This window comes from Canis lupus, chromosome 21 (assembly GCF_003254725.2).
Source record: "Canis lupus dingo isolate Sandy chromosome 21, ASM325472v2, whole genome shotgun sequence".
Lineage (NCBI taxonomy): Eukaryota > Metazoa > Chordata > Mammalia > Carnivora > Canidae > Canis > Canis lupus.
This window is the reverse complement of record NC_064263.1, coordinates 25,987,570-26,000,170: the sequence shown is the minus strand read 5'-3', so window position 1 is coordinate 26,000,170 and position 12,601 is coordinate 25,987,570. Positions and strand designations below refer to the sequence as shown.

The 12,601-nt window shown below is 43.2% G+C and overlaps 1 protein-coding gene across 5 annotated transcripts in view; it reads right to left on the bottom strand.

The window, feature by feature from the left end:
• The window catches only part of CLPB (caseinolytic mitochondrial matrix peptidase chaperone subunit B), a 142,049-nt gene that overhangs the window by 76,484 nt on the left and 52,964 nt on the right, over positions 1-12,601 (bottom strand). For 3 of the 5 annotated variants that reach the window (XM_025459142.3, XM_025459140.3, XM_025459138.3), the window contains exon 5: positions 7,552-7,641. The exons of the other annotated variants lie outside the window; for them this stretch is intronic. In XM_025459142.3, coding sequence (XP_025314927.1) covers positions 7,552-7,641 — 90 coding nt within the window. The remainder of the gene's footprint in view (positions 1-7,551; positions 7,642-12,601) is intronic. 5 annotated transcript variants of the gene reach the window in all.

The following is a 12,601-nucleotide window of genomic DNA, read 5'->3' as shown; positions in this document are numbered from 1 at the left end:
TTATTGTTCAACAACACCTCTTTTTTTTTTAATTTATTTTTTATTGGTGTTCAATTTACTAACATACAGAATAACCCCCAGTGCCCGTCACCCATTCACTCCCACCCCCCGCCCTCCTCCCCTTCTACCACCCCTAGTTCGTTTCCCAGAGTTAGCAGTCTTTACGTTCTGTCTCCCTTTCTGATATTTCCCACACATTTCTTCTCCCTTCCCTTATATTCCCTTTCACTATTATTTATATTCCCCAAATGAATGAGAACATATAATGTTTGTCCTTCTCCGACTGACTTACTTCACTCAGCAACAACACCTCTTATAATACTTTCTTGCATTAAAATTTCCCTCTGACCCCGCATCTAGATCCTAGGCTCCTCATGGATGATAGTTAACTAGTTTATAACATTTTCTGTATGTATTTCATACAGCATCACTTCACTATTTTTTTAAAGACTTTATTTACTCATTCATGAGAGAGAGAGAGAGAGAGAGAGAAGAGAGGCAGAGACACAGGCAGAGGGAGAAGCAGGCTCCATGTAGGGAGCCTGATGTGGGACTCGATCCCAGGACTCCAGGATCACGCCCTGGGCCGAAGGCAGACACTAAACCACTGAGCCACCCAGGGATCCCACACTTCATTCGGTATTTTATGTAGCTTCAGCAATGAACACACAAGAGCTTTCAACCACACACCTGTCCATGAGCACACAACCACTGAGTACCTTGGAACAGTAAGTGCTATGAGAGTCACACATGTACAGGGTCTGATGGCAGCAAACATGGGACACATCTGTGGCTTTGAGAGGAAATCACCCAGAAGAACTGTCTTGAGGATGGAGGGATCTTGCCCAGTGGAAAGGGGAAGAAGGGCTTTCTAAGAAAGAAAGTGGTACAAAGACCAGAGGGTGAGGACTGCACTACCTGTCCATATTCAAGAAACTGAGTCTCTCAGTGAGCCTAGGAAGCTGTGGGCAGAGGTGAGGTCATCCAGGGAGGCAGAAGCCTAAGTCTGAGAGAGGTTTGGATTCTATCCTGAAAGCTATGGGCACACAACGGTTTGTTAAGGAATTAAGCAACATAGTGAACAAGAACAACAGATCAGGAGATGAGAGAGCTGGATTTAAAAATGACTCATTCACTAACTTGGAATACATTTCAATCTCTCTGTGCCACAGACTCCCTATTTTTCAAGTTGAAGAGTTTTTCTATACCAATGGTTCTTAAACTTTAGTGGGAACAAAATCACCTGTTTACTTATAAAAAGTGTTGATTCTTGGTCCCCCATCTCAACAATGTTCAGTAGGCAGGGCCTGGGAATGTACCAAACCAGCACCAAACTAGGTGGTCTCTGAGGGTCCCTCCTACTCTAATGTTCTTATGATGAACACAAGAAAGATGCATGGCTAGTCAAATCCATCCCACCTCTACCTGCCTTGTCCTGCTCCTGAGCAGCCAGGAATGTCTAGGCATCAGAACAGGCAGGAAAAAAAGACCAGGGATCTGAGTGGATAGATATACAAATGGCCAAAAGGCACATGAAAATATGGGGAATGTCATTAGCCATCAGGGAAATGCAAGTCAAAACCACAACAAGAAACAACTTCATATCCACCAGGATGGCCAAAGATGGCAATAAAAAGAGCTGCTGAGGATGCAGAAAAAGTGGACCCCTCATACACAGCTGGTAGGAATATGCAAATCTATAGAAACAAAGATCAGTGGCTGTTGAAAGTTAGGGGGAGTTGAGAGCAAATGGGGAATGGAGTTTTGAAAATACTCTAAAACTGACTGTGGTGATGGATGCGCAACTCTTGTGAATATATTATAAATCACTAACTTACACACTTTAAAAAATATATATTTATTTATTTGAGAGAGAGAGCATGTACACACATACATGAGTATGAGTGGGGGGAGGAGCAGAGGAAGAGAGAGAATCTTAAGCAAACTCCTCACTGAGTGCAGAGCCTGACACAGGGCAGGATCCCAGGATCTGGAGATCATGACCTGAGCCAAAATCCCAAAATCAAGAGTCGGACACTTAACCACCAACGTGCCTGACTTACACACTTTAAGTGACTGAACTATGCACTATGAATTAAATCTCAACAAAGTTACTGTATTTAAAAAAATTATAGATCCCTGGGTGGCTCAGCAGATTAGTGCCTGCCTTCAGCTCAGAGCGTGATCCTGGAGTCCCGGGATTGAGTCCCACATTGGGCTCCTTGCATGGAGCCTGCTTCTCCCTCTGCCTGTGTCTCTGCCTCTGTGTGTGTGTGTGTGTGTGTGTGTGTGTGTGTGTGTGTCTCATGAATGAGTAAATAAAATCTTTAAAAATAAATGTATATAAGGAGGTGAGCACACTGCCTGGCATGCAGCAGGCACTCAATAATGGTAATATATTTATTGTTGTGCCCTTTCCTCTTCCTGATGTACCACTCTCATTCTGGCCAGAATCACCTCTCACATTAGCACTGTAGAGTATGCTAGACTCATTGCAGGGAGCCCATTTCATACTCAGTAGGGGGCCATAGGTTGAGTCTTGATGCCTATTACCCCAGGACTAAAATTCTTTCTTCAATACTCAGATAAATAAATATGTAACTCTTGGGGAAGAAAATAACAGCTTCCATTTATTGAGCACTTACTTATTATGTGCCAGGTTCTGTGCAAGGAACTTTACAACTGTTTTCCTCCCAAGAACCAGACACACTAGGTTGTTATAATTTCTATTTAATTTATAAGGAAATTACATAGACTTACATGACTTACAGAGTTATGTAGCTTGTTTCAGATCACTAATACTCAATAACTGAGCTGCTCTGTTTAACTCCAAGGCTTGTACTCTTTTCTCTATGTGATTACATGACTTCATTATGCCTTTTCTTTACGTGTTATCCATCCTTTATAACTACTGTAAGTAGTTTGATTTTCACTGATCTCCCTTTCCTCTATGCATTCCAGTAATACCTAGTCTACATCATGTTAGTTAACATTCTCTTTTACATAGTCTTATATGTTCGCAGATTGCCTCGTGTATATTCTTGAACATGGCAGGTGCTCGATAAATACTTCCTTAGGGAGTGGATGGTAAGCTTGTCTCCCCAAGCAGAGAACGAGTTCTTGAAGGATAGACACTGTGTCTTATAGATCTTTTTATCCTACATAGAGAGAATGCACTCATGGCCATCTAGGCTGGCCTATGGATGGAAGATAAGACCCCACTTGAAAATGGTCCTGACAGACACTATGTTCTCTGCCTATGGACTAGAAAATTTTTTATCTTAAGAACAGGACTCTGCTAGGGCACCGGGGTGGCTCAGTGGTTGAGCATCTGCCTTTGGCTCAGGTCGTGATCCCAGGGTCCTGGGAATGAATCTTGCATCAGGCTCCCTGCAGGGAGCCTGCTTCTCCCTCTGCCTATGTCTCTGCCTTTCTCTCTGGTCTCTCATGAATAAATAAATAAAATCTTAAAAACAAAAAACAGGTCTCTGCTATCTCTTTATTGCCTTCTAGGAGGAGCTCAGAAAAGGTATGAAGAATTAAAGGGAAGACTGGGTCAGCACTTACTCTGCTGAAGGCACACATCAAGGGCAGCCTTCTCCTAAAAACCTCAAGCTCATCTTTTCTCATCCCCATGAAAGGGAAGTGGGGAGAGTAGGAAGGTTGGCCTGAAACTTTAAGAAGACGGGCTATGGGGGATCCCTGGGTGGCGCAGCGGTTTGGCGCCTGCCTTTGGCCCAGGGCGCGATCCTGGAGACCCGGGATCGAATCCCACGTCGGGCTCCCGGTGCATGGAGCCTGCTTCTCCCTCTGCCTGTGTCTCTGCCTCTCTCTCTCTCTCTCTCTGTGACTATCATAAATAAATAAATAAAATTAAAAAAAAAAAAAAAAAAAGAAGACGGGCTATGGACCCTGCCTGTGGTACTAGACAGTGTAGCATCCTCTCTGGTCCAGGACCCCCCCCCTCCGCCTGGCTCCCCACCTTTTTAAAAAAGATCTTATTTTTTAGGTAATCTCTATGCCCAAAGTAGGGCTTGAACTTACAACCCTGAGATCAAGAGTTACACATTCCACCAACTGAGCCAGCCAGGTGCCCCCCAGGACTCCTTCTTCATTAACCACAGACCCAGGTAGAGCTTTCCCATAGCCCACGTGTCATCTTCATATCATCAAACTCAAAGTGTGGCACAAACTCTTAAGAATGTGTTACTCTTCTGTCTGTAGACCCATCAACACTGTTTGATCCTCCCCTTCTTCCCATCTAACTCTCACAACAGTAACATGTCACAGCAATTTAGAATCCTTCTGAGGTGACCTATCGTACTTTGAGCTTAACTTCTCCCCATGGCCCCCTCTTTGCCCCCATCCCAACCAAAGCATCCCATCTTTCAGCTCCAGGGATCCTTCAGGTAGGGTTGGCAACAAGAGGAAGAGTCTGCCCTCTGCCTTTCAGCCAGTTATGCTACTTGGTTGGCCAAACTCAGTCCCTCTGTGCTCCCCATCTCTACACCTGCTTGCCTCTTCTCTGCCTTTTCTTCAAAATGTTAAAAACTCGCAATAAAAAACAAATACAAAATGCTGTAATTAATAGCCAATTCCAAGCCAACCCAGCATCTCTACTAATAAACCTCAACACTTGCAAAAAGAACAATAAATTCTGCCTCTCTCTGGTTCTGAGGTGGTCTCTTTTATATCCAGTCCGTGTGTGTGTATGTATGTGGGTAAGTGTGTCTACATATATATTTATTTTCCTTTATTTCCCATCCAGGGAGGGGCAGAATAATGAACTGCGTGCGTCAGGGAAGATGAATCTGAGATACTAGGGAGCAGTGCAGTAAAAAGATTAAAGTGTTATTATTGTTGTTTTTTTTTCCCCCATGGTCCATTGTGACAGCTCGACCGTCATCTGTAAAAAATGTCTCAGCGAGAGATAATCATCGGAAACTCAATAAAGCGTCAGGGGGAGCCTCAGCCCCCATCAATCACTGGGTGCCTGGAAAATTTCAGCCCTCTGTCTCCCTTCCTGCTATCCATATAAATGTCTCTAATATATTTTGTGTGGTGTGTGGGACCCATCCCTGATTTGGAACTTTTGATGAAAAAATATTTATACACAAAATATGTAAATCAGTTGAAAATCACAGGACTAGTTCTTTGCCACCCCATCCCACTTTTCCTTGTTTTTCTAAATGTATCAAATTTATTCTTTTTAATAAAACATGTCAACTAGTCTATTTCCCTCTCCTAGTCAAACACATATAAATGTGCTTGCTTGCTTGCTTATTTTATTTATTTATTTATTTATTTGGCTAAAAGGAGGGAAACAATTAACCTAACTGGCTGATACACTTCATCTTGAAGTTGGCTAACAGGCGTGATGGATTGACAGTGCACTGTCCATCCTGGTGACTTTACAGTGGCTGGCATTGCCAAGAAATGAGACGTAGAACCACTGGCCTTAGAGGGGCGACAAGGCTATGACAATGATGAGGAAGAGGCATGGACATTATTAAAAATAATAACTTGCCCCAACAGCTCTGAGCTGGCAGATTCCCAAGGCTTCCAAGATTCTGGACAAGCAGAGGCTCTGGGCTAGGTGTGGAGCACATACAGGCTGCTATGGTTGCTGGGTTCTGTGTAAGAGCAGGAGACAATTCTGCTGGCATTAGGCTATATGCCCCTGCCTCAGTTTCCTCTAGTGCCTGCATCACAGAGCTGCTGTGGGCACACAGTATCAGTCAGTGTTACCCTGCTGCTGGAGTGGTCTTATCATCACCATTTTATTACCACTTCCTCTGCCTCCCTACCCTGGAAGGGATCTGTACCTGTGGTACCCTCTCCTCACCTTCAGAGCTCCTCCTGTCTAAAGGACAAAGTCCAAGCATCTTGTTCTGGCCCCAGTGTACTAAAACTGCATCTTTACTGTTCATTACTCTTCAAAATAAATCTGCTATGCGGATGCTTCACCTGAACACATTCACTTAACAGCCTGAAACACATTTTTCTGTTTCCTGGTGTTTTGGGATATAACACACCCCTTCACAAGTAACTGTACCCACCTACAGGCCTTCCATAAAAATTTCTTATACTCTGGGGCTCAGATACCATTTTAATTCCTTTTATTTTTTTATTTATTTTTTTTATTTATGATAGTCACACACAGAGAGAGAGAGGCAGAGACATAGGCAGAGGGAGAAGAAGGCTCCATGCACCGGGAGCCCAACGTGGGATTCGATCCCGGGTCTCCAGGATCGCGCCCTGGGCCAAAGGCAGGCGCCAAACCGCTGCGCCACCCAGGGATCCCCCATTTTAATTCCTTGATTGCTTCAAACAAAGATTCTCTTTTCTGAGCTCTGATAATCCTTGTTATCTGTATCTCTGACTGAATACCTGTCAAAGTCTTCAATCTTTATTATTAATTACTTTTCTTGCTAGTACCCCCAAACATTTGCATGATGCCTTGTATTTTCAAGTGCTTTCATAAGTACTTCAGTGTGATCTTTATAATAAGCCAATGGTGTAGGAAATAATTTTCCCTACAAATGAAAAAATCAAGTCTCAGGGAAATAAAGAGAAATGCCCAAAGTCATTTGGCTCTCTATAGACAACAGTTTGCTATTACTGAAAAGCATGTAGAAGGCCATGTCAAAGAGTCTGAATAAAATTTCACAGGAGTATGATGATAAGGATAAAGAGGATGATATAAAAACAGAAATTTACATTAGTGGAATTCCTTCTATTCTGGGTTTTAGGCTAGGGACAATATATTATCTGACTCTTCTGATAACCTTTATCCTATAGATAAGAAGACAGAGCATCTGTGAGATGCAGAAAATTGCTGCAGGTATCATAGCTATTATGTGTTCTATACTACCCATAATACCATGGCATAAGTACACAGCCTAACTAGGGGTGAAGCTTAAAGTGGCAAAATAAGGTATCTTCCAAGGAGAAGGCCCAGATGAGTTTTAAAAGCAGTTCAAGGGGATCCCTGGGTGGCTCGGTGGTTTGGCGGTTTGCCTTCGGCCTGGAGCATGGTCCTGGAGTCTAGGGATCGGGTCCCGCATCGGGCTCCTGGCATGGAGCCTGCTTCGCCCTGCCTGTGTCTCTGCCTCTCTCTCTGTGTCTCTCGTGAATGGATAAATAAAATCTTTGGAAAAGGAAAAAAAATAAATAAATAAAAGCAGTTCAAGCCCAAGGCCTGAACTAAAATTTGTAGTCTAGATCACACTACTCAAAGACTGGAGAGCTGTGAAAAATGCAAAATCTCAGTTCCCGCTCCAGGGCCACTGAATCATAATCTCTGGGAGTGTGGCCCAGGAATCCATGTTTTAACAAGCCCTCTAGGTGACTCTTAGGTCCTTGGGAGCATAATTATTTCCATTGCTATGCTCTCCAAGGGCATATATTCTCTCTGCTGTCCCTAGGTAGGGCTGGGCACATGGTGGGTGTTGGGTGGTTAACTTATACTGAATAGATGAGCCAGGATGAGACCATTCCCTGGCACGTCCTGGGGAAGGGGGGAAATATTATAGAGAGCCATTCCATTACCGCCAGTGGGAACTCCTAGCCATCTCCTGAAATCCAGGGCACTTGTCCACTGGTTTGTGATGCGCCAGCTTGCACCGTCCTGTCCCCCATCTGAAGACACAGAGATGGGGAGGTCAGCTGGAGCAGGCCAGGACCTGCAGCCTCTGGAGCTGTGGGAGGGGGACCGCCCAGGCTGTTGGGGTTGGCCTTGGAAGGTACAGCCTGTCAAATCAGGCCCTCTACCCCCGGAAGGGTCCTATGCCAACACAGCTTCTATAGGACTCATCTTTATTCAGCCACCACTTGGAGCTGAGAAGAGAAGCTGATTTATATCCTGTTCTGGCCATGTTTCTGCCGTGTTTTATTGTTTTAATTGTACATACGAGAGGCGCTTAGAGTGCTCGCTTGCATTTCTGACAGCCCCAGACACCCAATGTTTATAACAGTTACTTACAAGCAGCCTGCAGCATCCCTGGCTGGATGACTTGTTTACTGTTACCATTAATTTACTGCCTCCTCCACCTGAGGATTGGGACCCACCACCCATCAGCCAGCCACAAGTGGAACTCTCTGGGAGTGGGCATGGATGGCGATCAAGGTACTGAATGGAATGTGGTCAAGATCAGGGAATGAATTAGTAGAGAAACAGCAGTAATCTCCATGCTCCCCTCCACATGTCTCCCCTCTATGTGCCTTTGCTCAAGCTGTGGTTCCCCTGATTAGAATATATTTTTTCACTTTCTTTCCGTCCTCCAGAGCCCAGCTCAAATCCCACTTGTAAATACATTACTTGTTCTGATGGTGAGCCTAAAGCTTCTACAACCTTAAAAATCACATGGCTGACATGGGCCTTGGAGGCCACATTATTCAATGACCCAGGGCAAGAATTCCCTGTTCAGAATCCCTGATGGGCAAACATCCAGTCTCTGTCAATGCCCCTTGAGTGATGAATTGCTCAGTATCTCCAAGGCAGCTTTACAGGGAGTCAAAACCCACCTCAGTAGAGAAATTCTTCATCAGGTATCGCTATCCTTCACACTCTGCTTTACTTATCTCCAGTCATTCTAACAACCCTGTAAGATGGCTGTTGTTATTCCTATGTTGCAGAAGAGAAAACGGAAATTCTAGAACCTTAAGCGTCTTGCTCAAGATCACACAGCTAGTAAGTTACAGAACTTTGACGAATAGAGCTTAGATAGCTGCCTGGCACTAAAGTCTCTTCTTTCTCCACAACACCATTATGCTTTTGAAGATGCCACTTTTGAGGGCTGAAGAGAATGGACAGAACAGTCAGGCCAACATGGTTTCTATGCCAAACACTCCTGCATCACTTGCACCAGCAGACCTGCTCTCTGCCTAAAAACACCAACCCTGACAAGGATGGGAAATATTGTAATGTGCCCGACTAACCAGGCTTCTTGCTAAGGAGCAATGGCCATATGTAAAACAGAAGGGTTTCAATAGAAATGGGGCAGCTGATGACAAAATCTCAGAAAGGAGGTCACAGTAGTTTCCTTCCTTCCTAGACCATGCCTGTTCTGAGCAGAACAGATAAAGAGCCTCTCTCAGAGAAAACAAAGCAACTTCTCTGATACCTTTGGTAACCTTGTTTGGATCCTCTTTTCCTTTTTACACCTTAGATGCTATACCCTGAGTAAGGAGCTTTTCCCCTCACCTCTTACCTTCACTTTTTTCCCTGACAACTTTAGTCACATGCACTGCAGTCACTACCAAGCAAATGCTGGTGACTCCTAAATCCCTATCTCCTGCCAGACTTCTCCTTTGAACTTCAGACCCACACATCCACTGTTCACCCAAATCAGAAATCTGGATGTCACCATGGATGCCTCCTTTTCCATCAACTTCCACATTCTGCTAAGAACTCAACCTCTTAGTAATTTTTTTTAATGTCTACTTTCTTCATTCCCAAAGATCACTTTTACAAATCTGCAGAAATTATAAGTGCACTTTAGGGGAGAGGAGCATAGCTTCCTAGCCAATTCTCAAAGAGGTCCATCATCCCCTAAAGGTCAAGAGCCATTGCTAATCTCTCCCCTCCAATTCATCCCGACTCTGTCAGAATGATCCATATAAAATGCAAATGTAAACCAAGCATCCCCTTGCTTAAAATCCTTTAATGACCTTCAGAAAACAGTGTGAGCACCCTAGAACTGTCCTACAATGTTCTTCTCCTGTGGAACCCTGCCTCCCTTTCTAGTCTCATTTTTTGCTATTCTCCTCAGCACTATGGCAGATGAGTCCACTGGCTGTCATCCACCCACTTCATGTCTCTGCATGTGATGCTCCTTTTACCTAGAAGATCCACCCCTCTTAGTCTGCCTGGCACACTCTCACTCATCCTTAAGACCCAATTCAAAGTCACTTACGCTATGACACTTCCTAGACAGCAGCCTGCCCTTAGGTAGAGCTCATCACTGCCTATGTCAGTGCTATCTACATTTTTTGTACATCTACCTTTGAATTCATCACTCTGTACTGTGGTGCCTGTGCATAGGTCTGTCTTCTCACTTGGAACACTGTTAGGGGGCTAGACCATGTATATTCATTTCTACATTCCCAGCATCTGGCAAAGTGCCGGACACTCAGTAAATGCATGCTGCATTATAAAGAAATAAAACTAATAAGCAATTACAACTATAGATCACTTTACGATTCACACATCATATATTTTATCTCTTGATGTTCACAATACTGATAAGGTAGAAAAGGGAAAAATTACTGGGGTTTAGGGAGGTCCTGCCAAGGTCACGAACTACAACTCAACACCCTCCTTTCAGTACTGAGCACAGTACAAGGCCCACAGAAATATTTTAAATTTAGTATATTTGATGGACCTAGCACAGATTCTGTTCCAGTAGTGAAGGACTGTCTAATGGAGCCTGTGACTTTCCTCTGAATTTGCCTAAACACACTCTTGTTTTTTCTATCTTCCTCACACATCCTGTAAATCAGGTAGCCTCCTGTGAAAAAGTCCATCCAATCCAAAGGAAAGAGAACCACAAGATTCTTTTTTCTGTATACTTCACCAATGAGAATGACCCAGAGTGAGATATAGTAGGCAATAAATAGTGGTTGAATGGATGAAAGAATGAGGCATCTTTACATTAAAAAAAGAAAAATCTGGTTAAGAAGGAGTAAAGGCTTGGTAAGGAGAGAGGAGAGCCCTGGGATGATCCTAAAGGACTGTCACTTTTCTGGGCCTTGAGCACATGAACTTGGGAGGGTAGAGCACATTCAAACTGATATGCCAGGGAAAACTGGATAAGCTGCTGGAGACTGTGGCAGGCAATGTAGTCTGGAATTTAACAAACAGCAACAACAAAAAGATGCAGAGAAAGGTACATCCTGCAAGCTGCAGAAGAGTGAGTTCATCAGTGATTCTGAAGAGAATCTAGAATGTATTTTTTTTTAATGGTTCTTAAGCACTTCAATAATTATTAAGTATCAGTATGGGCTCCCTAAGGACAAGACCAAACCATGCCAGAATAACTTAGTATCTTTTGGGGAAACAGTTATTGGGCAAAAAAACTATGACAAATGCTAAACACATTATTATTTTATCAAGAAACCTAAGAAAATCTCTTAAAAGTCTGTGGACAACATGAGAAATGGAAGCTAGAAAAAAATGAGGTTTGGTGGATACAGTTGTGTACGTTGAGTAACGCTTCAAAACTGTCATGAGGATCCCTGGGTGGTGCAGCGGTTTAGCGCCTGCCTTTGGCCCAGGGCGCGATCCTGGAGACCCGGGATCGAATCCCACATCGGGCTCCCGGTGCATGGAGCCTGCTTCTCCCTCTCCCTATGTCTCTGCCTCTCTCTCTGTCTGTCTCTCTCTCTCTCTGTGACTATCATAAATAAATTAAAAAAAAATTTAAAAATAAAAAAAAAAAGCTGTCATGATTACGTGCTCCAAGGCTCTGTAAGAAATTCAGTCCTTATAAACATTTAAACGAAAGACTAGCACTGATGGCAGGGATCTTGCCTAACTCACCAATCCCTGCTAGATAGGAATGTTATCAGTAAATAAAAGAGTTCAAAGAAAGCCTACTCACTAAATCTATGGATCATACAAAATAAGAAGAGACATTTAATATTTTTATCTTTATGTCATAAGGAATATAATAGCCTTTTTCAATATTTTTGTTGTCTATCTACCTACCTATCCATCTAGAATGTAGGCTGGCTAGTGTTAGATTTTTAAAAAAGTTCCGAGGAAGCTGACAAAAAAGAGGAAAGGAGAGGAGAGGAGAGGAGAGGAGGAAAGAAAAGAAAGAAGAAAGAAAAAAGAAAATATCAATAATAGGATTTGCATTGGGGATTTACCCCAAAGATACAGATGCAATGAAACTCCGGGACACCTGCACCCCGATGTTTATAGAAGCAATGGCCACGATAGCCAAACTGTGGAAGGAGCCTCGGTGTCCATCGAAAGATGAATGGATAAAGAAGATGTGGTTTATGTATACAATGGAATTTTACTCAGCCATTAGAAACGACAAATACCCACCATTTGCTTCAACGTGGATGGAACTGGAGGGTATTATGCTGAGTGAAGTAAGTCAATCGGAGAAGGTCAAACATTATATGGTCTCATTCATTTGGGGAATATAAATAATAGTGAAAGGGAATATAAGGGAAGGGAGAAGAAATGTGTGGGAAATATCAGAAAGGGAGACAGAACGTAAAGACTGCTAACTCTGGGAAACGAACTAGGGGTGGTAGAAGGGGAGGAGGGCGGGGGGTGGGAGTGAATGGGTGACGGGCACTGGGGGTTATTCTGTATGTTAGTAAATTGAACACCAATAAAAAATAAATTAAAAAAAATAAAATAAAAAATAAAAAAACAAAAAACAACTACAACAAAAAATAGGATTTGCAAATATAGCCTGTGGGCCAAATCCAGCCTGCTGCCTATTTTTGTAAATAAAGTTTTATTGGTTCATGCATATTTGTTTGTATGTTGTCTATAGCTGCATCTGCACTATAATGATCAAGCTGAGTAGTCACAACTCAGACCAACTGGCCCACAAAGCTTAAAAGTCACTCTACA